The sequence below is a fragment of the Chiroxiphia lanceolata genome, chromosome 9 (genome assembly GCF_009829145.1).
Source record: "Chiroxiphia lanceolata isolate bChiLan1 chromosome 9, bChiLan1.pri, whole genome shotgun sequence".
Taxonomy (NCBI): domain Eukaryota; kingdom Metazoa; phylum Chordata; class Aves; order Passeriformes; family Pipridae; genus Chiroxiphia; species Chiroxiphia lanceolata.
Window position 1 is genome coordinate 5,007,383 of NC_045645.1, and position 24,259 is coordinate 5,031,641.

General features: G+C 45.4%; 3 protein-coding genes across 6 annotated transcripts in view; 1 reads left to right on the forward strand and 2 right to left on the reverse strand.

Moving 5' to 3' along the window:
- GPBP1L1 (GC-rich promoter binding protein 1 like 1) overlaps window positions 1–11,273 on the reverse strand; it is a 31,238-nt gene extending 19,965 nt beyond the window's left edge. For 2 of the 4 annotated variants that reach the window (XM_032696201.1, XM_032696204.1), the window contains exon 1: window positions 11,178–11,273. The gene's annotated coding sequence lies outside the window, so the exon portion shown is untranslated. Of the gene's footprint in view, window positions 1–10,419; window positions 10,536–11,177 lie in introns of those variants that run through there. The other 2 variants (XM_032696203.1, XM_032696202.1) reach the window with 2 other exon arrangements.
- Window positions 11,274–11,778: 505 nt separating this feature from the next.
- On the forward strand, window positions 11,779–14,301 carry TMEM69 (transmembrane protein 69). Its single transcript, XM_032696669.1, has 3 exons — window positions 11,779–11,984; window positions 12,555–12,617; window positions 13,243–14,301. The coding sequence occupies exons 2-3, from the start codon at window positions 12,573–12,575 to the stop codon at window positions 13,957–13,959; spliced, it is 762 nt and encodes a 253-aa protein (XP_032552560.1). The 5' UTR covers window positions 11,779–11,984; window positions 12,555–12,572; the 3' UTR covers window positions 13,960–14,301.
- Window positions 14,302–16,238: 1,937 nt separating this feature from the next.
- IPP (intracisternal A particle-promoted polypeptide) lies at window positions 16,239–23,239 on the reverse strand. The gene is made up of 8 exons (XM_032696668.1): window positions 22,904–23,239; window positions 22,389–22,820; window positions 21,924–22,079; window positions 21,024–21,191; window positions 20,118–20,255; window positions 19,673–19,795; window positions 18,836–19,056; window positions 16,239–18,026 (listed from the first exon to the last, which is right to left on the reverse strand). The coding sequence occupies exons 1-8, from the start codon at window positions 23,205–23,207 to the stop codon at window positions 17,802–17,804; spliced, it is 1,767 nt and encodes a 588-aa protein (XP_032552559.1). The 5' UTR covers window positions 23,208–23,239; the 3' UTR covers window positions 16,239–17,801.
- Window positions 23,240–24,259: the final 1,020 nt, after the last annotated feature.

Below are 24,259 nucleotides of genomic sequence, written 5' to 3' on the forward strand. Positions count from 1 at the left end.
CACACAAGTAGAAGTGGTATTTATCACTCAGTCAAACAAAATTGTCAGGTGCTCTTTTACACTGCCAGATTTCATTGTGCATTTGTCTAAACAAATATTAAAAACTGACATGAAAATGGAAGGAACATACAAGCATATTCAATTTAAAGAGGAGACACAGACCACACTAAAGAAACACTCAAAGTTGGAGACAAACCCTCATTCTCCAGCACACCATCCATGAAGTTCCTGCTGCACCACAGTCGAATGGAGTTGCCCAGTTGTTTTCAGCCTTCTGTTAACTTTAATTTCTACTCCTAACGTAGACTTGATCAGAGTTAATCTCTAACTCACACTTTCTAAAGCTCTGATTCTCAAGCTGAGCTTTTCAGATGTACCTGACAGTAGGAACACCAAGGAGGTGTTCAAGATGTGAAGACCTACATGGACCAGAACATGAGACTAGAGAGACCAGCTAAAGAAAAACAAAGCCACTGAGCTATGAAGAAAAACAAAGCCACTGAGCCACTCACTGCAAATGGATCAAGATGTTCCAGAAGTCCTAAGAAAAAGCACAGACTACCCTCAGCAGCACTGCATTTCTCCTATCTCCTCCAGCCTTGGCCTACCAGACTGTAAAAACCCAACAATCTGCCCTGTGCTGTTCCAGACACCACTTCTGTGGGAATACCTGGAACCAGAGTTTCCAACCAGAGTTTCCAGCCTTTGTCCACATTATGAACTGCAGTGCACATTTCTGAAATGGACATATTTTACTGGGTGCTTTTCCTGCTTCACTGAACCCTGCAAACCTCCCCAAGTCTCTTCAACCCTGCTGTCTAGAATCCTATTAATTAATCCCTCTAATTCAATTTCTCCTCTCCTTCAACAGCAAATCCCAGAGACGTGGATCCTCTAGTGGAAAACCAGTATAAAAGTAAACTTTTACCCTTCATCACACATTTACAGCTGTAAAAGGTCACCTGTCTATCCCCACCACAATTTCAGTTCACTACATTTCTATCTGTTACTCTAAATAAAACAAGTTTACTTAAAAAAAAAATTAGAGATTTGTTTTTCTAACCAATCAAGTCAATTTGGATTTCAGTAATATTCCTAAAGATCAGATGTCAGCTGGGTTGCAAAAGCATTCAGAAAAATTAGTGAACAATTTAATGGATGCAGAAGGCAGAACAGAATTTACTTCCCTCATCAAATTTCTTTCAGTGAAGCTCTATTAAAGTTATTTAATCAAGCAGATAGGCCTAAGCACACAAAACAGGCCACTTTCCACTTCGTTACTCTTCAGAGTAGTGTCATTGAATAGGTGTAAGTTAGTTTATGATAAAGAATTCAAACCATATGCATTCACTAGAATATGATCTTTTTCTAACAACTCCTGATTCACCCAACACATTTACAGAAATAGGGAGTCACAGCCTGAAGCCCAACCCTGGAGTCAAAAGCATGCTACTGACTTCCTTAAGAATATCAAAAAGCCTCACATGAAATTTCATTATCCAGTTATCCACAATAACAGTCCAAAAAACCCCAAGAAGATCACTTGGTCTTACTATTATAAACATTTTATTGAATAAAAAAAAATTGTATTTGGGCACACAGCCTTAAAGATCACCGAGCTCTCAATGCCCCTGCCATGGGTGGGGACACCTAGACCAGCCTGGCCTTGAACACTGCCAGGGATGGGACATCCACAGCTTCTCTGGGCAACCTGTACCACTGAATTACATTTATAATGTAACTATAAATCTTGCTTCAACCTTGCAAGCATTATGAGGCCTTAATATAAAAGACACGAGTGCAGCATAACTGGTTCAACAGTCGCCATAACAACTGGTGAGCCGCGTCTTCTCAAGGTGAGATCATTTATTTGCAGTTCACCTACATAAAGTGTCTACAAAACAAACTTAACTTTCATTTTGCTTTCACTTCCATTAATACAATTGTCTAGACACACCTCCAGCCTGTCTACACGACTGAAAAACAGCCACCTTTGGAGAGGACAAATGTAGATGTTCCGGACTGGCACGAACAACTGGTAGTGCTCACACACCTCAGGTATCAGGAACCAGAATAACTAAATCTCAGATATGCCATCAGTACTTGTTCTTTCCATTATATCACACAACTAGCCCTCCAAAACGGTTACCTGAAGGTAAAGGACAGTCCCTATTAGTTAAAAACGCTGCTGAAAACATTGTTTCGATGGTATCTGGCTGCTGAAAAAAACCCAGCATCTGAAAATGCAGAGCATCACTCACACCAGGTTTTCTAGAATCATAGAAATATGAGCCCATTTTAGAGCACTAAATGACGGATTAAAATGTTAATCATGTACTAAACCAAAATCTCCCCAGACAGAGATATTAAAAGTTTTAGTGAAAAGGAGCTATTACTGAAAGATTAAGACCCTGTTTTTCAGGTTTAAACCAAACGAATCTATCTTGCAGAATCATCTCAACGCTCTGCGTTCTAGAAACAACACTGCAAATCTATATATTCCCAGCTGAAAACACGCCAGAAGCTTGGCCATACAAAAGTCCTTCCAGAGTAACAGGCTAGGGGTGGGGAAAACCATGCTGTTACATACCTGACTACTTATGCAAACCAGATGACTAATTTAGATGAACTGAAAATAGGTTAAGAAAGGTCCACACGGACACATCTATGTCCTAACCCCCTTTTCTCTGCTTCACAAACAAACTGCCCCTTTACATACTTACTTTCCACTTCTCTAAGGTCACACTGACCGAATCCTACCTCCTTCAAAATTCCTGGACAAAAACACGCTCCCACACAACCATGTACTGTCCAAATCCTTAACAGCCTGGTCTTGTAAACACATACTGAGATCCAGAGCGCAGTGGGTAAGATGATTTTTTTTCTTTCACAACAGCAATCAAGGACACCAGGGCAGACAAGAGCAACAACCAAATCACAGAGAAAAGTGAATTCTAGGACTGTGACATAGGAAAGATTCTGCATCAAACAAGAAAACACCACTGGCAAACCCATCGTCTTTAGAAATGCTATTCACTGAGTGATACCTGCCCTCCAAGCCTCAGCTGATCCAAGTTTCTGCCAGCCAGGTTACCACATCACCACTGGGTCAACAGTACTGAGGAAACCACAGAAAGCAAAGCCAGCAAGCTTGTCTTTGGAAGCAAGCTGAATTTAACTCAAAAGCCCCAAGCACATTTTGGAAAAGGCGGCATCTGGGGAACCTGTAGAGAGGCCTGTGTAAGATGATAAAGCCTTTGGGCCTCAGCCAGCAAGTGTGACACACCACAAATGAACCGTGTGCCAGGGGGTTTCGGTGAGTTTACTCATCAAAGTATCAAGAGTACCAAGATAAGGTCATTTTAAGCATGTAAAATCTAAAAGGCTCAACTCCTCAGAAGCACAGAAAAGGGACAGCACAGACTTTCTAGATATTATGCCTTCCAACAATCATTCCCGGATGTTTCATATTATGCAGCTGCTGGCAATGCTGTCATCCCTTATGCCTCTCTCCCGTGCCTCTTAGAATTCCACTTCCCTCCAATGACCCTTTATCTGTCTTTAGTGCTGTTAATGTTAGAGAACTGCAGTATTTACCTGAAATATTAACACCTGCTCACTTGCTCTGCCCTACTGCAGGGAGTAAGGTTTCAGGGATTGTACACACCTCTCTTAAACAAGTGTATCTATTGAAACTACTGATACAAAACAAAGAAGCACATTTTAAATAGTATTAGGCTTTAAATGTGAACAATGTTCTAAACTTTCAAACAGCTTTAGCACTTACTAAATAAGGTATTTTAGATCTGGAGAAGTTATTTTGCTCATTTTAATTAAATCCAAAGGTCTTTTTAGCTCTTGAAGGGAACAAAATCAAACATCTATTTTGCTGTGCACTTCGATCTACAGACCTTTTGCAAGTATCTGAAGTCAAGATAAGGCTCTGTTCTGCCTGAAACCTTGGAAAGCACAACCCCTTGTCACGGCTGCCTTTAAAGGTGCCACTCTCCTCCCCAAAACCTCATGCCAGAATGAGTGAAAGAGCAATGAAAAGCCCATCTGTACATTTTGCCCAAAGCCCAGAGGAACAAAGTCGCTTCTACTGCTCAGTAGCTCACATCAGGATAATGTTCCTCATCATCAGGAAAGAATTGCAAATATGTAATTACTGGCTTATCCCTGCTGCATGCTACATACCTCCTGCCTACCTGTCTCCCAGAGATGGGGACAGAGCGCAAGCAGAAGGGAAGCAAGAAGTTCTCCAGAACCTTAAAAAAATAATGGGATGGGTATTTCCCACTAAGGGTATTTTATAACCCAGTATTTTACCAGGGTTACTATTGCTACTAGAGCACATTTACATTTAAATACATTCCATTTGGAGTGGAGAAAAACCTATTTCCTTTGGAAAAGAGCATCAAATGCAATCAGATTATTTATCAAAATATTTGTGTCAAGGCAAGAGAGACTACAAATCAAGTAGGGGGAATTACAGATCTGCATTCCAGATGAAGGATAAGCGAGAAGGTATTTGCAAAGAGGAAGGAGAATCGAAAGTCAACAAAATAAACAGAGGACATTCAGAAATAAGAGACCATTCTCCAGTAGGGCAGTAATTCTACCAGTACTGTAGTAATTTTTCCCCTCAGTACCATTACCTGAGTCCTACAAGATCAGGACTACAAACTGGGAAGGGAGGTACATTCCAATTATAGGTACTTCCTCCTCAAGACAACACGCCCAGAACTGAGGGACAACTCATACCCTCTCTGCCTCTCCCTGCATTTGGATTATTTCCCAACCCTTTCACATCAGGACAATATGATCAAACTCCACATTTATTTCTCTGTGACCAGGACTTGACAAAGACATGTTCACTCAGCACTTTTCAGCATGTGTACAACACCTGTGTTACAGTTTGTGAAGTTTACATTGTGTGCAATGGTTTTCATTCCACTAGTTTAACGTTTTCAGCACTTTCTCTGATTGGGAAAGTATTAACAAACTTCAGTGCAGAAAAGTTACTGAAGGCAATGCAGTTCAAAACAACTCCTATACATATAAAATAAATTGAAAAAATAATATATATTCCACTTGTTTGGTCTTGGCTTTAAAAAAAAAAAAAGCAGAAAAGGGATCCCTAATCCTAATTAGTGATCTAATGATTTGCTGCAGCTGGGAGATATATCCTCTTTGCATGTTCACAGTGTTTTGCTGGAGGTCTCTCTGTGATCTAGTTTGTTAAACTCACAGGGATAAAGTAAAGCAAGGAGTTATGGACAAGGTGTTGTCCAGCTGGTTTGAGCTTTGTCTTTAGATCTTGCAGAGAATTATTGTGCTGTTCTTCTGCAGGTACACTGTGCAGGCCAGGAGTTAAACAATATCATTCTTCTATCCTATTGTCCTACAATAAACCAGGGGAAAACCAGCAAAATATCTGTGTGGAAAAAAAAAAAAAGTCTTCAGAGCCTACATAATTCATCCCCTTTTCCTGAGGTTTAAAAGAATTTAGCTCTACCCTCTTCCTTTAGATGATGTCTTTGAAATCAGCTAAGCAATGCTCCCCTTCACCAATCTGTATAGTGATCTTCAGGCTACAGAGGTCTGAAAATTAATCCTAAAATGTCTCAAAACGTACCAGAAAAATGACTCTGTAATCAGCAGACTGGAATTCATTATGAAGCTATACATACCTCCACTGGAATACTTTTTTGGTAGCTGTAAATCAAACCAGATTAGCATAACCAGCATTTGCCAGCATATCCCTACAATCTGTTTTGGTTATTCTTATGGCTTGGAAGCCTGTCCCCACATCTAATGCCTCACCTAAACACATTCTGCTGCAATTTCAACCCATAACTACTTGTTTTACTCATGATGGATATGGCAAGCTGACTAAACTCTCTTTGCAGACACTTTTTAAGACATCTTTTCTCCAGACCAATACCTCAGCATTCCCTGACTGAAAGGCAACTTTAGCAGTTGTTTGTTTTTTTGTTTTGTTTTGTTTTTTCCTGGGGAAGTCCCATAGACCACCCTGTATCACAGCACCGTTTGGCAGGAGAAAAGGGATGTATTATCATTTTCTGGGACCAAATATAGTCACACTTCTTACAAAAACCAAACAACCCACCCTCAACCAGTCAAATTTTACTGTTGAAGCTCCAAGCTTTTAAGTTCAAAGCACCAACGATGAAAAAAATGACGTGACCCACCTACCAAGTGTGACAGCTTGCAGGCAGGGACAGGATGTCAGAGCTGCCTCCCAGTCACACCTGCAGGTAACTTTTTTAAGCTGCTTTATATATCACCTGCTGATATCTGATGAAACACATTGTATAAAACCATTCTAGAGCTAAACAATCAATTTTTTCCCCCCAATCCTTACTCTGGGTTTGGCTCTTTCACAGACATTGTTGTTTTCTTTACAGGTCTTATTACCCAGCCATAACCTTCCCAAGAATGACAGTATCCCAAACTGAACAAGGTAACTACTGAAGACCTATCACTCCTCAGCAGAATGGAGAAACTGCTTCATTATCTTATTTAAAATGCCTCTGTATGTTCCAGTGAATTTTCATGACAGTGACGCTGCTGACTCACGATAATTTAGGAACCACTACAGCCCCCAGATACTCCCCCACAGAACTGCTGCCCAGGCAGCTGCTACTTGTCTGCGTAGGCAATGTACCAAAACACAGTAATTTGAACCCATCTACACCAAAATGGCTGAAACCACTCCTATTGATTTCAGGCCATTTACTGAATTTGTCAAGATCTGTGTGTTCAGTAAGAACGTTATTTCAACACGGAGAAGTGAAACTACCACAAAGTACATGATCCAGGACAGAGTCCCTGACGTGAACGTGCTCCCCTTGAACACAGCTGAGTCCTGCTTTTTTCTAGATGTTGTGAGGGAAAGTGCACCTCAACTCCTCAGCATTCTGGAACTTTTCCCACCCCCACAGGCTCTCAGCTCCCTAAATACTGTAGGATACATTCCATAAGGCCCAGTCAACCTGAAGACATGAAAGTTGCCATTAACCTGTTTCTCTACTTTTAACTAGAGTTCAAAGCAGAGGAAAGACAGTTTTGCCAAACTAACAGGCAAGATCACAACACATTCAACATTTTCGGGATGAGACTTCCTTGCTGAGTTTTTTTAAGATTAGCATCAAAGGTCTTTTTAGACCATCTCACGTGAGCCCTGATTAATCCCTTGATGATGGATGACGCATTGTAATACAATGGCAAAACACTCCTCTCTGCTGAAAGGCTGGAGACCTGTTGTAATCTTTACCATACAAACCCACAGCAACTTTGGGAATACCAATAATTTCTGTGCCCAGAAAAATACCATGTACCTCCCTGGTAGGCTCAGTCCTTTATTTACAAGTTAGTTTTTCATCACAAACTGAACATGACAGAATTCCAACAGTGATGCTCATTGCCACATGCTCTGTATGTTGTAACTATGCCGTGGGGGTCACACAGATATCCAGAAAAGCCATTCCTGCCACCCTAAACCTCTATCCCCATTGCCCTCCTGGCCCTTACTATGCTTGACACTCACAGTCCACCTAAACCTAGACCTGACACCGAAAATAAACTGCTCCAAGGGAAATCAAATTGAAAATCTTAATTTCTTCCTGTATTGGAAAAAGTGGATTCCTAAAACCAGGGACATGTATTTAGACAACATTATACACACCCACCCACCCCTTTCCTTAAGAGTCACCAACATCACACCATGAAGCTGTGATGCTCCTTTCAGGGTGGAGGATAAAACTGTGTAAAACACTGAACTGGAAGTGATCACAAGATTCAAGGAGAAAAAAGCCCAACCAAACCAACACTGGCATTTTTGCTGGAATGACTATAAATCCCAGAACGTCAGTAACTCCTGGTGAACTCTTGTGTACAACAGTCCCCAGGGCACAAGGTCACAGACTGCAAAATATTTCTTTCTGAGCATCATTTATTGCAGAAAACCTCAGTTATGTTTGGCTGCACTGGTTCAAAGGATTTTTGTTAAGACAGACCTTGGAAGTGCAACTATTTCAGATTAGTCATTTTATGGAACTGCACACACCAACACTTTGCAAAACTGTTTTGCTGTTTAAATACAGAAAGGTCTAAGTAGTATAAAGTGTAAAAAATTCTTCTCCCCATACTGCTGCAGGCCAGGGAGAAGGCAGGAACTGAAATAGTTAAGCACACTTTAATCAAGAATTTCCAGTTTGGAGAGATACAGCCTGATCACTAATATCTGTGATTAATGAAGCCAATATTCTGCCCTCCCCACTCACTGTCATGCTCACAGCCCTGTGAACCAGCCCTAGAACTCTGAGGTCTGCACAGTGTTTGCACATACATGTATGGGGTGGTGGACACTTAGCCACTATCAATCTCTACCTGAATCCACTCCCAAAAATGTAAATTTATCTTCTGACCATACAGTAACTCATTAAAGTTTGGCAGATTTTCACAGGAACATATTAAGTTACAGCACACAAGTTAAACAACATCCTGGCATTCGTGAAGTATTCTGAGCAGGACCACATTTCTGCCAACTTCACTGCTTTTCATCAAATCTGAGGAGCAAAGAGCACATGCAGTTCAATTACTCTTGCTGAAACAAAAGCCACATGATTTAGTTGGCATCCTGGTCACTATGTAAGTGACAGTAAAACCTCTGCTTACATTGCTGAGTTTGCAGAACAAAAACTAAACCACTTCTGCCCCTCTACAAATAAATTAATGTAAAACTTAAAAAATCCCAAACAAAGTTCCTGGTACACACACCTCCTCGTCAACTGCAAAATTCAGTAACTGTGGCCTTTCCCTGGATAAGTTGGAGCAATAGCCATCCCCTCTTTGTGTTTCTAGAAAGCCATAAGGAAAACCTGTGTCCAGCACTCCACTGGAGAGAGGTGCTTTATGTTTGAGCTCTACTGAACAGTCAGCCCTGTTCCCACCTCTTCTTACTGACAAACAAACAAAGCACACCCTGGACTGCACTTCACAACCAAGTCAATTCAGCAGTTACACAACTGACTTCAAACAACTTGTAATACTGACATTAAAAAAAAAAAAAAAAAAAGGCAACTTTAACTCCTGAGCCAATAGTTTTTGTTCACTTTGTAAAGGCAAGAAGAACATTATCTGAGAACCCTCACTCCTGAAGACATTCACAGATCCAACTGCAGCATTTTTCAGTATTAAAAATAAGTATCCCACGACCCTTGAAATACTGTTTACATTTCATGAAAATGCTAGTGCATATTATTTTTTCTCTGGTGACTTAATTTCCTAATTTAAAACAGGAATTACAAGAGGCAGTAACACCACGTGTACACAAACAGTCCCATCTGTGAGACAAGGTGACCATACCGTGCAAATATTCTCAAAGTAAAGCAGTTTTCCTAACATTCAGAAAGTGTGCACTTCCATTTGATTTGTTGTATTCCACATCTGCATTCTGCTCCTCATATTTCTGAGACACCCTCAGAAAAAACAGGACTTGCTTTCCTTTAAAATGCCATCTGTTCCCTGCATATTTTCCCTTTAGGTCCTCGTATGATATCTGCAATGGAAACTTCTGTGTCATATAGGATTAAGGCTATAAAACAGACGAATATAAAATGCAGAGGCTGCACTTTGCTACTAATAGCTGTAAAAAAAAAAAAAAAGAAAAAAGAAAGATAGGGAGTATCACCTGAAGCCTCCCTATTCTAAATACAAAAGTACAAAACTTCAAAAAGTTCTTCTTAAGAGACTTTTCTCTAGAAATGATGAGAAAGAATGCAAAAGGAAAAGCTGTTCCTCTTAAATCTGGGGAATTTTATTTCTTCCTACCACTGCTCTACACCTGTTTTCTTCCTGAGTCAGAGACTGGAAGTTTGAAATACCAGTCTCCAAATGGATAAGCACAGGGAAACCTTTCACTGAAATACCAGCCACAGTCATTCATGAAAATAACATTTGCATAAGCTTTTTTCATAACACCTAACATTTTTTATAGAAGCGATGTCAACTCTACAGTAAACTCAGCCTTGATGGCTCCCCAATTATCTCAGCTGTTATCTCATCTCCATTCCCCCCCGCTGCTGTTTCCACACTTTGCTCAGGCACTCGCAACGTTTCAGAGTATTATCAACATTACTAACACTTGTGTCACTCACACCTCGGGGGCGGGGAAAGGCAGGCTGACCTACCTGGTCATGTTAATATAAAAAGATATTTAAGCAACCTTATTAAACCATTCCACCATTACGTACAAGGATTTAAATAGCGACCGTTCCTCTAAAGCTGTTTAAAAACTCGAAACTTGTGCAGACACCCACTGACTGCTCTAAAATCGTTCCAAAACAGCTCGTTAATAAATCCAAAGTCTCAAATGGCTCTCTGAAGCGCTACGTGCATTCTGACAGAGTCCAGCCACAGCCGTTTAAGCCAAACCACGCAAAACCTCCGGCCAACGGGGCACCAAACGCACCGGACACACAGAAATAACTTTCACGCCGCAAAGAGCCACCTCACGCTCGGGCCGGGCGCTGTTTTCCTGCGCGCAGGCAGCGAGGGGCACCTGACAAGTTTCCTGGCCCGGCTGGCAGCGGGCAGGGCGAGCCGGGCCCCGGCCGCCCGCAGCACACGTGTCACTGCCGGCCCCGACCGCCCCTTCCCGCCGGGGGAGCCGGGAAGCGCGGCCCGGGAGGAGCCGAGGGGAAGCGGCCGCGCTGGTTTCGTTTCCAGTCGGCAGCGGGGTCGCCCCTGCCCGGCCCCCCCCCTGCACTCGCCCGCCGCCCGGGCCCGCCCCCCCCCGCCCCGCTCCCGGCCGACCCCATGACAGGAGCTGAGCCCCGGCAGTGTCAGCGCTGCGAACTTCCCCGCTCAGCAAGGAAACAATACCCCGCGGAGCCCCGGCCCCCCGCCGCCCGGCCCGGCCCTGCCCGCGGGGACCCCGCACTGCCCCCGCCGGGACCCGCCGCGGCCGCGGGACCGAGCGCGGGGGGGGGTGGGGGGGGGACCCGGCCTGGCGGGAGGCCGCTCCCGGGCCGCGCCGAGCCCGCGGTGGTCGCGGGGGGCGGCGGGGAGGGCCGCGGGGCTGCAGGGGCCAGGTGAGGGCGCGGGGGGCGCGTGGGGCGCGGCGGGGGCGGCGCGGGGGCCGCACTCACCGGGCGGGCCCTGGCGCGGCTCCGGCGGCCCCACAACCATAACAAAGCTCTGCCCAAAATGGCCGCCCGGCCCTGCCCGGCCGGGGGCCGGAGGGGGCGGGGCCGGCGCGCGCGCGGGGCGGGGTCGAGCACGCGGAAGGGACACGCCCCGCCCGGCACCCCCTCGCCCGCATCCGCCCCGTGCCGCGCGCCCCCCGCCCCGCCAATCACAGGCGGTGCCGCGCACCGCCCTCGCCGCCGCCTGTCGGAAGCCGCCCCAGACTACGCGTCCCAGAAGGCCACGCGGCCCCGGCGCACAGAACGGCCGGGCGGCGCGCCGCGGGGCAGGCTGGGATCTGTAGTCCGCTTGTGGGAGGCTGGTCCACTGCCGAGATGCCGGAGCTTAGAAAGGAGGAGCGGCCGCGCCGCCCCGCAACCCCGCGGGCGGCAGAAGCCCCTGTTGCTCCTCTACCAGACCGACCGCGGCCCTCGGTCTGAGAGCGAGCGGCGCTGCTGCCCTTAGCTCAGGTTGACCCTAACTCGGGCCGGCGGAACACGATAGGCCGCTCCCGTTCCCGCCCGGACCGGCAGCGCTGAGCGCCGGGCGCCGCCGGAGCGCTTCCCGGGGCACCGGAAGCTACCTCAGGAGGAACGGGCGGGGGAGCGGCAGCGCCGCGCGACTCCAGCCCGGTGCCCGTGGGCAGCGGGGCTCCTTCTTTTTCCAGGATACAAGGCTTCTCCTCTCCCCTTTCTCTCTGTGCGGGGACTTTGGCCGCGCGGAGCCGCCGCCCTTCCCCGGAGCAGCAGAACTGGGAACTGCCTTTCCCGGTGAGTGTCGACCGCAGGGAGCTTACCTGCAGCTTGGGATGGGATGGCCTTTCCACTCGTTTTGTTAAAGATCGCTTTTTCCTCATGTGAGGAATTGCTCGTTTATCAGCTGTGCGCAGCCATTTATCCCTTGAAAAGGAGACGATCCATGAAGGGGAAGCCGTCGCCTATTCCCTGATGCTCCGTTCATTAACCAGAAATTGTTCTTGCAACAGTTATTAAAACTTTACCGCTTCAGTTCATAAAGCTGCCTGAAACGAAGTATTCTGTAGTGGGCACGTACAGATCGAGTACATATATTATATATTTTATAGCTTATTTTAGAGGAACAGAGAAGTGAAGGCAGCAATAAATTGCAGAACAAAAACTAATAAATCAATAGGGAAAAGATATTATCTGCCAATGAGGTATTTGCGTGGAGTTCCAGGAGAAATTAAGAAGCATATATATATTTCTTTAAAATACACCCAGTAACAGTCTGTAAGCATCTGATAAGTGTAGACTTTGGACGTAAGACAAACTCACCTATTCATCAGTTTCAGATCTTCTCCTGAATTTTTCTGGTTTTAGGACGTTGATAAAACAAATATGTTTCCTCTCATACAACGATGCTGCTTCCACACATCTTTCAGAGTAAGTTACTGAAGCCTTTCTTTGCTCTCTGTTTTTATTTAGAAGTAAAATAGGAAAAGATATGAACTGCAGCTTTGGAAAAAAAAAAGGTGGCTTTCAGTTGAAGTAGCCAGCTGTTTTATCAGTCAGCTCTTCTGGGAGAGCTCCTGGTTCCTACAGCACCTTTTGGCAAAGCTGTTTCTTTTATAAAATGAAATTTTATTGTCTCAAGGTCGTTTTTCCTCTCACTTTTTGATAGGGCAGTGAGGAGATAGTAGTCAGTTGCTGGGGTGACCTTGTCCTGCTTCTGCAGGAAATTATTTTACATTTTGTTCTGAAAGGGACTGATATATCTTAAAAGTGCCTAAAGAATGCATGTGTGTGGGGAAAGATGGGTGGGTGTACAAACCTTTTGCAGTGAGTAAGGGTTTTCTTACTCACTCTGGAGAGCCCAGTTGCTCTTCATCAGCTGCATGGGGTACCTTGGTTAGTTCAGTTAAAAACACCTGAAATCCAGGAGGAGGGACAGCTGTGATGTGACCTGACCTGGAAATCCACTTGGTGCAATATTCCCTAGGTGGCTGAGGTAACTGCAGGTCTGTAAGCCTGCATTTTGTGGTGCTCAGGACAAGTTTTATGCTTGCAGCTCCAGAAGTTAACGGGTCCCAGGCTGCTGCTCCGTGCAAAGAATAAGACAACTTGGTCTTCCCTCAGCCTCTGGCTCCGGAGGGATGTGTGTCCTCTTTCAAGACCTCCAAGCCTCAAACCAGCATCAGTTTATGCAACCCAGCTCCAGGCTTTCCACACCTCTCTCCCCGTCTCCAAGAAGAAAAAGCCTCCAGAATCTGAGACAGAATCCGAAAAAAGCAAGGAATCCCTGAAGGACGTTCCCAAGCCGGCCCTTTACCTGAGCCTGGGGGGGCTGGTTCCCTTTGTGATGGCACCACTGGCCATGGTCATCCATGGCACCTACTACCCCGAGGTGGCCTTTGCTCAGGTCACATACGGTGCTGTGACAGCCTCTTTCCTGGGGGGAGTGAGGTGGGGCTTTGCCCTTCCGGAAAACAGCCCAGCCAAGCCAGACTGGCTGAACCTGGCTAATAGTGTCGTTCCTCCTGTGCTTGCCTGGCAGGCCTTGCTCTTCAAGGATGCCACCCTGGGAGCAGTGATGCTGGTGATGGCCTTGGGGATAGCGCTGCATTATGACATCGCCCTTCTTCCCCCTTACCCCAGGGGGTTTAAAAGACTGAGGGTGTGGGGAACAGTGGTGATGGTGTTATCCCTGTTGGCCACTGCAGCACTGAAGCTCATTTTCGAGGTGCAGAGTCTTGAAGGCAGAAATAAATGGCAGAACACGAAATAATAAATCGATAGGGAAAAGATATTGCCTGCCAGTAAGGTATTTGCATGCAGTTCCAGGAGAAATAAAGAACTGATTTGTGCTTATAAGTGATGATGGCAGGGATCAAGATGCTTACTCTCAAAGCAGACTTGATTTTCCTACTGACTTTCAGGCTAGTTCAGGAGGGAAGGATTGCAAATAGCAATGACTTCCAAGGCAAATGGGAGTCTGTCCTTATCCATAGAACGAGGAATCACTCTTTAACGAGATATTGCTGTCATAGGAATTTCAAATGGAGATTCAAAATGATGTGGGTATGAATTGCTGTAGGCTGAACTATTAAAGTATCTGGTTTAACTATAATGTGTGATCATGTTCTGAGGTGGGGAGGACAACTGTGTGGTCATAAACAGTAACAAGGTGAAAGCAGTTGTAGTTTGGTGTTTAAAGCAGCAGCAGCAGAGAACTGTGCACAAGCACATCCACGTTCAGTTCCTGTGTTCTGGAACAAGACTCCTATTTCACCTGAGAAGGTGCTGAAAAATCATGGAATCATTTGGGTTGGAAGGGATCTTAAAGATCATCTCATTCCAACCCCCCTGCTGTGGACAGGGACACCTTCCACTAGACCAGGCTGCTCAGAGCTCCATCCAGCCTGAACACTTCCAGGGATGCTGTGTGAGGAAGTGCTCAGTGCAGAGTCAGTAAGAAAGGACAGGTGAGGTTTGTTTGCAGGGCAAGCCAAGGTCAGCACTCACCTAATTTGTGTCATTCAGTTGCTGTGCTGGAGCGGGGAAAGCTGAAGGGGGAGCTTTGTATCTTTGACAAGGCACCAGAGAAGACAGAAGGTCAACTTCCTGCTCAGGCTTACTGAAATAAAAAAGGATATGTGGGCCACCTGCTCTGAGGTTTTGTTTGGAATTAGGGCTGCCCAGCAAAGGAAGCTACATGCAACACAGCCATGAAGATCTGGCACACTCCTAAATTAAAGCACTGCAAACTGAGGTTATACACACAGACAGATGTACAATAGGACACGAGGACTCCAGTGCTGGCACTAAGGGATTAGTTAAGGGGATTGAAAGTCGTTTGTGTCTTGTCCCTCCTAAGAACCTGTATATTTGAGCACCCAGAACAGGTACAGATGGATTTGTAGACTGCAAACCCTCCGTGATGGGCCTGTTACTGAAACCCCTGCAGAAGCAGATGGCCTTTGTACTTCAGTCTTCCCAACACATCATTCAGTGGAAGAAGTCATGTGGATTCTCTTCTCTAGTCTCAGGTACCTCCAGAAAGCTATGAAATTGTATGTGAGCATATTTATTGTAAGCTTTTAATTGTAAGTCTTTAAGTACAGTATAATATGCAAGAAAGCTGAAAAGTGATGTCCACACATGGTTTTAGGACCAGATGATCCCCATAGTTGTTTACATCAGTAATCTTTGTTGCCCGGAATAAAGCACATATTGTCACTTAAACTTTGTTCATTCTGCAAAGAACAGAGGTTTAAGAAGCCTGCCTGTCCTGGAGATAGAGCCATCTTGTATGATATTGCTGAAACAGCAGCTCTGTACACCAGCCTCTCACTTTTGCAGCCTGTCAACTTTTGCATGTTAACAGCATCATCCCTCTGAAACAAAAATATACTTCATTGCTCTCTGAATATAAAGGAAATAAAATTGAGTTTACGAACTAAAATGTGTTTTTTTCTGTTCTTTCTTACTTACACATGTCATTGTTTAACATGGATCCAGAGTAGAGTCCTTCCTTTGGCTTGATTCAGTAAAAGAGGTGCTGAGTATCAGAGACCATAATCAATCAGCTTCCAAGTTCCATTCAAACATGATGGAATCAGCTACAGAACCTGGAGAAGGTAACTCCACACAACTGCAGGCTCCCTCAAGCTCCATTAAACCAGAGATCAGAAGTGAACTCCTAGTTCCCAAACTAATAAAATACAGCAAAGGTAATGTTCCTCCAATGGTTCCACAAGAGACCCTGAAATGTAAAGAAGAATGCCCAAGAAATATTACCTGTAATTTCATCCCACAGAGGGCTGAATAGAGCTGGCAAGGCAGCCAGACTCCCAGGAAGTCTGAGTGATTTTACACTGAGAAGAGACATGTGAATGTTTTACTGCAGAAAGGTGTTACTTGCACCATTCAAACAGTCACAACTTATAACCAATCTTTTTCTAATGTTCTACTGGAAAACAGGGTTTTCAATAAAAAGAAAAAAGGACCTATTATATGAAAGTGGCAGTGATACAACTCATTGTATCAACCTATTCAAGAGCATTCCACAGTCAGTTCTGAAAACACATTTTATTATGAAATGCTGTTTAATACAAGCTTATACTTGAAAAAAATAGACATTAATTCAGACATATAAGAAATCCTCTGAAGTAAAAGCACACACAAGATTATAGAACAATCAGAGAAAGAAACTCCATCATGTAGCATGTTTTAGCCCAACCCTATGTCAGATTTTAAAACCTAGATTCTTAAGGTACCTGCAGCACTCACCTTGGAGGATTTGATTCCTGTATTAATTAGTTACTTTTACACAGGGGATGTTGACCTAGACAGCATGAATGCTCCTTTGTCTACACAGTGCAGGCTTCCTGTTCAGTGACATTCCACTTGTGGTTTTGTGTTCCAGAATAACACTGTCTATCAAAGTTCAAGCAGCCTCACTTCAGGCTCCATCCAAATCCTCCCCAGCTGTGCAGAAAATGCAATCACAAGTGTGCAAAAAGCAACATCAAATTTGTTAATTAAATGAATTTAGAAAAAACTCCAAACTCCTAGTAGTATTGTTCTACTAGATGTATCCAAGCCAAATACAAACTCCTCAAGAGCACACTGATAGCATCACTTTAATGCTGAGTGCAGCTAATTCTATCACAGAAAGCTCCACTGGCTCAAATTTGGAAGAGGCACAAGATATAGTGAAGGTGAACTGTGTGCCTTGTAGAACAGCAAATACTCCAATGCCAAGTCTCAGCATGTGTCACACTGGGTAAAAGCACATTTAACTGTGGGGAAACAAAACGGGGGCAAAAGGCTTTCCCTAATTTTTTTTACTAAGAGCAGTCCTAAAGAGAACAGCAAATCTAATGAATAGCATTTCCATTTAAAATTGATCAGAGCTTACACAAAAAGGAGCTCTACTGTCATAGCTGATACCACTGAGAAGAAAAGCCAATGCTGAAGTGGAATGACATTATTAGAACTGTAAGGATAACCTTCCAAAACAGGAAATTCTCAGCCACTCACCATCCAAGTGAGTGGAGTAGCCAGAAAGTAAATATCCAATTCATATTTAATGTCCAGGTGCAGAAAAGAGGCTCAAATGTATCAAGGTCATAAGTAGAGACACCAAGCTTCCCCTTTGTTACCTTCTCTTCCTTGTTTTCCACCAGAAAAAGACAACTAATGCCATCCAAATTGCCCACCTGGTCTTATCTCCAGGTAACTCCTTGCTGTCCATAGTAACCCCCTTCCAGATTGCAAGGGCAACTAAAATGCCAGCTTGGGTGCACCTGAGAGAGTTAACAACCTGATTAATGTCTCTGACGTGCTGGAATTATTTCTTCAGATTTTTACGGGGCAAATTCACCATTTATTTCAGTGAGCTTAATCCAGTTATAAGAGGCATTCCTACTCTTAACAGAATACTTCCCAAGACAGACACTGGATAAGCCAATTTACTTTGAAGGGCTTTTCCTTTGGCTCAGGAAAATCCCTCTGATCTAATTCTCCGCTGCAGCTCCTGTGTTAAAAAAGGTTTCTGGCCTATGAAGCCGGAGATCTGAGGAGACAGATTTATTCATTCCTTCAGTGAGTTTTCTTCTTTGTGTTTTACAGCACGGCCACACCTCCTTCGCAGCGGCTGGTGATCATGTTGGCAATTTCGGTCCAACTGTCCATATGAGGGTTATAAACTTCCACAGAGTCAGAGGTTACCGGAGCAGCAAAATCAGGACTGGGAGCTCGGCCTCCCAAGGCATAGAGGAGTCCATTCACAGCCACAACACACACACCAGCTCTTGGGATCTTCATCGGAGCAACTTCAACCCACTTTTCCTAATGAGAGGGTGAAAGAGTCAACAAGTAGTTTTAGGGCAAGCCCTGATTCTGATAAAATAATTTTTAAAGCTTAAAGGCTGAAACATATCCAAAGAACACTATGTATGCACCTCACAGGCTCCAACATGATATGTATACAGCACCAGGAGGACTATGAAGCCAGGAATGACAACACTTTCACAAGGGGTCCAAATCGTGTTAGTCACTAAAGAGCAGATCCCATACTGTCTGTACACAACGCCCCTCCCTTTCTTCAATCACTGCAAGATGCAGTCTGTCTCCAAAAGAGAGAATGGTACAGTTTGAGGTGGGAAATAAGGAAAACTAGATTGAATTCAAAAAGCAAGCAGATTGGCACACTGGATTATGTTCTGCTTTTAACAGTAGCTACTCTTCTAAACAGCATCATAGAAACATAAGCAGTAACAGGAATAATTTCTTATCTTACTTTAGTCATGCTGAAACACCATTTTGATGCAGAAGAAAGATCCTCAACTTTTCAGTGAGTTTTTTCTCTCTATGCAAATTATTGACCTTCCTATTGAAGAGGAGGAATCTATCCTCTCACCTTAACCCTAGCAAGTATTTACTAACCTGCAGTATATCTGTGCATGGTTAAACCAGAACTAGTTAGGACAGACTGAGATCATCAAAACTTTGTTTCACTCAAGATCACCAGCCAGCAGTGAAAAGGAAATGGAATTTCCAGCTTTTTCTTTTTAAAGAAAGGAAGCAGGCTACCTCTACAGCATCTTACACAAACCTGATGCAATCTACATTTAGGAAGGGAACGGACTCTACTATACCTCTTCGAATGAGTATCTTTCTACACTAGCAAGTGCATCCTGAGATTCACTCGAGCCTCCCACGGCGTAGATACAATCGTTGAGAGCAGCCACACCAAGATAGGCTCTCCGGGTGCCCATGGGAGCGAGCTCAGACCAACGTTTGGATATCGGGTCGTAGACTTCGACGGAGCGGAGCTCTACTCCTTCGCTGCTGACACCACCAACAACGTAAATCAAACCTGCAGGAACAGAATTTCTCCTCTCTTAGGTTTCATAATAGAAAGAAAGACAGAAAATGACTGTCACAACAAAGGTTTCAGCCTGACGTTAAGATGGCTTAAGAGTGACAGAAAAACCTCCTTTTGTTCAGTAGCAGCGTACATAAAGCTTTTGCATGAGGCTTGAACACTGGAAGCTCTGATGAGAGCAAAAATTAATTAAGTGCAGGGGAAGGAATTCAGAAGGTTGCAAATGTTGACCAGGCCTGAATCAAATACTTAACAGGCACATTTATTTACCAAGTCTTTAGACATGTCTGTCTTAAAATAACCTGTAGCAACTCTTTAGATTGTCGCAAAGAAACACAGACAACCCCAAATATGGAAGGTAAATAAAAGCAGTATCAGGAAAAACTGTTTTCATGAGATAAAAGGCAGAAGACAAGAGAGAACTTTATAGTCGTTGAGTTCTGTAGAATTAGAAATATGGTACTAGAAGAGCAAACAAGCGAAGCACAAACACGTGCAACTGACAGCTCAGTACAGGACAATGGTAAGAATTCATGACTGAAAAATAAAGCTTCAAAATCCAACAGCTGTTGGAACTATTTATGGATACAAACTTAATAATACACACCTTGCATTTCACAACACCCAAAGCAGTAACGGGGCATAGCCATGCTTCCCACCACATCCCAACAATTTTCTTCAGGATCAAATCTTTCAATTGTGTTGCCGATCTCTGCTCCAACCCAACCTCCTGCAAATAACAGCAAACACAGGAAAGAATTTAATGGCATAAGTTGTGTGTTAGCTGCATGTTTAGCATACAGTGCACTGTTCCAGGACAAATTCTGAAACCAGCATGCAGTCAGTCTACAATGGACATAAATTACAACTAAACAATAACTAATCCACAAAGATTTGGTATATTAATGCTTATGGACACAGCTGGTTTTCAAAACCTAAGTTTGCAAATTTGCATCACCAAGACGTAATATTTAAGATCGAATCGCTTTGCAAGTTCCATGAATCTTTAAAATTAACTTCACCTAGGGGAAAAAAAAAAAAAGAGAACTTACCCAAAGCATAGATAGCACCATAGCACGTGCACACTCCCAGTGCACAACGGGGATGGTTCATGGAAGCCACAGTTGTCCACTGCTTCGTAACAGGGTCATAACATTCCGTACAGTCGAAAATCATCGAGTTGTCCTCACCTGCACAATAAGAGCAAGAACAGAGATAGGGGAAATGTTTTGCAGATATGGAAACATTCTTCAACTCCTTCCAGGACAGGCAACATTTGAATACAAGATCCATCTTTCAGCCAAACAGCCAACGTAGCAAAAGCATTGTTTATACCCAGAACTGAATAATCACTAGGAACCGCTTTCATCAACAGTTCCCTGAAACGTTACTGAAAACATCAGAGGGATGAACAACCACAGTGCTGCACATCTTTTACTCTGCAGCACAACTGCCAGGGTTTTCAGGACCAAAGAATGTGTTCTGAGGTGACAAAACCAGTCTACATATGCATTCTTGAGTGATGGGCTAGTAGAGCTACTCATCACATCCTTGTGCAAACACACATAACGAGCCTTTCCAGGCAGGCAGACCACAAGTGGTCTGTCCTGTGCTACTGCCTTTTATGCTATGGGCTTCTGCCAGACTACAAGTGAGACAAGGAATTCCATTAGTGGGGGTATGCAAAGCCGTATGGTAACCTCTGAGTTGCCACACCATGAGGGGAGAGCAGCTTAGCAAAAACTGGCCAACACAGGAGCCCAAACAGACATTCACAAAGCAGTGACGGTAGAGAACCAAGGCAGAGAACGAAGGAATCCCCATTATACCTAAAAGTTGTACTATCTACTGCTGGGTTCCTCAGAATCACTTACAGGAAGAATAATTTAAAAAAAAAAACAACCATCCATGAGTTCTCCAGTACCCATGTAACAAAGAAAGCATATTTGAGCTGTTACCTCCAATGGCATAGACCATTCCTCCCACCACAGCCACCCCCAGCCCGCTCCGGGCCTGGTGGAGAGAGGACACTGTGGTCCAGTAGTGGCTGAAAGTGTCAAATCGCTCCACACAGCTGAGGGCTCTGCTGTCACTCCAGCGTCCTCCCTGCAGTCTGTTGTACCCACCTGGAAAGTAAGTGGAAAGACCATGGCTGAGTAACAGCTTCTTGCTCATCCCCACGCTCCTATAACTAAACCACTGAAAAAAATTACAGTAACAGCCATTTAGCCACTTTTAGTAGGAACTGGATTTTGACAATAGCTTGGTTTTCTTCAGCCCACAAGGAAGACGGGTTGGCTTGAGGGTCATGGAAATTGTGCAGAGCTGACACCATAATGCTACAAATATTAGCATTCATGTTTTGAGTAAAACACAGATCAGCCAACAGCCTTTGCTATCCAAGTCGGTGCTACTTCCCACAGGGTTGGAACAAACAAGTTCCCTTCCAATATAAAGCTTTGCTGAAAACTTGCAATTTCAAGTACCCCATCACATGAACCTGGACAGAGAAAACTACAGCTCTCAGAAGAACAAAGGGTGCAGTGGATTTGCATGTACCATTCCAGCAGCGAACCCTGGGTAAATCCTCTGCTGATTTGCAGCTTTCCACCCAAGGCAAATTACTTTTAGACAGCAAATCTGGACTTTGAATGCCATGTCATAATGACAAGAAACACGAATGCTGGACTTCTGTGCAATTCTAAGCAGAAACCAGCTAACGTGGTAACTCAGCCATGATAAAACATTTTGCTATCTTTATATATTTTGATAAAAAAAAAAATCCAGTATCTCTTCAGTACTGTAACACGAGGTACTACTTCATTTGTTTTACAAGGTTCAAACAGCCACATTCTAACCTACTGCATAAAGGTACTTCCTGGCTTTCCTCCGGGGACGACCTTTAGAAGCCTGCAGAAAACTGCTGACCTTGTTCTCTTTGGGAGATTTAGAGACTTCACAATATTCTTTCAACAGAGTTTGCAGAGCCACCCGAAGACTGAAATCTGGAATACCTTGAGGAAATAAGCAGAATAAAAAAGGCACAGTGAAAAGTTAGAGGCAGTAAGCAACTCAGCTGTAGAAAAATGAATAGCTTCCCCTGAAACACCAGACAAATCAAGGTTGCCTACTTTTATATGGCTTTTTCAAAAGCAAGTTTTTAAAGTAAGCTGTGCTTGTTTGTTAAAAAATAGAACTCCTTTGCTATAAGTATTTTCACTCATCATGCTATTAATGTAAAAAACAAGTCCATCAAAGCCCAGTAACTCCAAAAAACACATGGCTTGATCACGTGATATCCTTTCTTTCCTTCTTTCACTTACTTTCTATGTATTTTAACAGCCTCTGTGCCGGCAGCAGAGGGAATCGAACAGGCTCCAGCACTTCTACGACGTATTTCTTTCTTTTCCCCACATCCTTCAGAATCCATTGCATGGCCGCTATGAACACCTGGTACTCGTCCTCGATGCTCAGGTCCTCGCTCCGCAGGATCTTCACGAGCTGCTCCTTGGTGAGCGCCAGGAACTCCTCCCCGCCCTGCACCTCCAGGAAGTGCGCGTGGATGTAGCTCTCGGTGAACTCCATCAGGTCGTGACAGGCGATCTGCTCGGAGAACTGGAAGAGGCCGATGCAGTTCAGCGGGTCGATCTGCCCCTTGAGGAACTCGCAGCAGAGCTCCACCACCTCGGTGAGCTGCAGCATGTCGGCGGCGACGATGAGCTCCTGGACGTTGTGCTCCGCGATGCTCACCACCCCTGCGGGCACCAAACCACAGCGGGGCCCCGCTCCAGCCTGCGGCCGCGGGGCGCCCGCCCCGAGCCCCCGCCACAGCGCTCACCTGTGTAGATGAAGTCGAGCAGCGTGTGGAAGGTGCCCGCCTCCACGCCCGCGATCCGCACCACGTCCCGCCCGGTCTCCTTCATGCCGCCCGCGAACAGCGCCGCGAAGTAGGGGCTGCTGGCCGCCAGCACCAGGCGGTGCACGGCGAACGCCTCCGGGCCCACCTCCAGCCGCACGTCGCAGAAGCACTGCCCGGCGCGCAGCCGGTTGATCTGGGCCAGGAGGAGGCGGGCGTGGCGCTCGGAGCTGGAGCAGGAGCTGGGGCTGGCGCTGCCCTTGCCCGCCCCGGCGCTCGCCGCCATCGCGGAGCTGCTGCTGCTGCTGCTGCGGCGGCACCGACACCTACGGCCCGGCTCCGGCCCCGCGCCGCGCACGCGCCTGCTCCGCCCGCCCGGGCGCGTGCGCGCGGGAGGCGCGCGCCCCGCTGAGGCCGCGCTGACCGGACGTGGCGCGTGCTGCGATTTGGGGCTGCTGAGGGGTCGTGGGCTGAGGGCGCTCTGTGTGCTGAGGGGTCGTGGGCTGAGGGCACTTTGTGTGCTGAGGGCGCTCTGTGTCCTGAGGGGTCGTGGGCTGAGGGCTCTCTGTGTGCTGAGAGGTCGCGGGCATAGGGCACTTTGTGTGCTGAGGGCGCTCTGTGTGCTGAGGAGTCATGGGCTGAGGGCACTCTGTGTGCTGAGGGCTCTATCTGTGCTGAGGGCGCTCCGTGTTGTTGAGGGTCCATGTACTGAGCACACACCCCTCAGCCGCTCCTCATGAGGCGTGTTTTCTAGACCTTTCACGAGCCTTGTTGCCTTTCACTGGACACGCTCTATGTCCTTTCTAAAATGAGGAGTCCTTGCGCACCCCCACTGGCACCTCTGGCCACCTTGTGCTCACTGCCTGCTCCATGGGGAGCTTGCTTGTTAAACCTGGTCCCCCGATAGGTTATTCACTTATTCACTGTCCTCACAATTTCTGTCACTCGGTCCTATTGCCTTCAGTCATGCTCTTGCAAGCTGGATTCCTGCCTGTCTCGATCTGTGCTCATGAGGGAGAAACATGGCAGTGTTGGGGAGAAACCACAGTTGCTGCCTGTCTGTGGGGGCATTGCCTGTCCTGAGCTCAGGGCTGTGGCACCAGAGCCAGCGCATCACATACTGAGTTAAACACGTGTGATCACTGAGGCAGAGCTGGCATTGACAGTGAGAGAAAAGCATCCCTCCTGAGTTTTTCACAACTGTTCGAGGAGCGTGACAGGCAGACCCAGCCCAGCACCCTCTTTCTTCAAAGTGTCATGCCATTTCTGGACCTTCCTCTTCATTCCAGCACAGATGTTTCATCGGTGTCCTGTAGCAGCACCACGTGGGTCACTGAA

Excerpts from the sequence above, each read along its gene's own strand:
- TMEM69 (XM_032696669.1), top strand. The coding sequence starts at position 12,573 with ATGTTTCCTCTCATACAACGATGCTGCTTCCACACATCTTTCAGA. Across the intron at positions 12,618-13,242 it reads GCTTCCACACATCTTTCAGA|CTCCAGAAGTTAACGGGTCC; the intron begins GTAAGTTACTGA and ends TTATGCTTGCAG.
- IPP (XM_032696668.1), bottom strand. The coding sequence starts at position 23,207 with ATGGCGGCGAGCGCCGGGGCGGGCAAGGGCAGCGCCAGCCCCAGCTCC. Across the intron at positions 19,057-19,672 it reads TGGGTGTTGTGAAATGCAAG|GTTTGATTTACGTTGTTGGT; the intron begins GTGTGTATTATT and ends CTGTTCCTGCAG. Across the intron at positions 18,027-18,835 it reads AAAGATACTCATTCGAAGAG|GAAAAGTGGGTTGAAGTTGC; the intron begins GTATAGTAGAGT and ends CCCTCTCATTAG.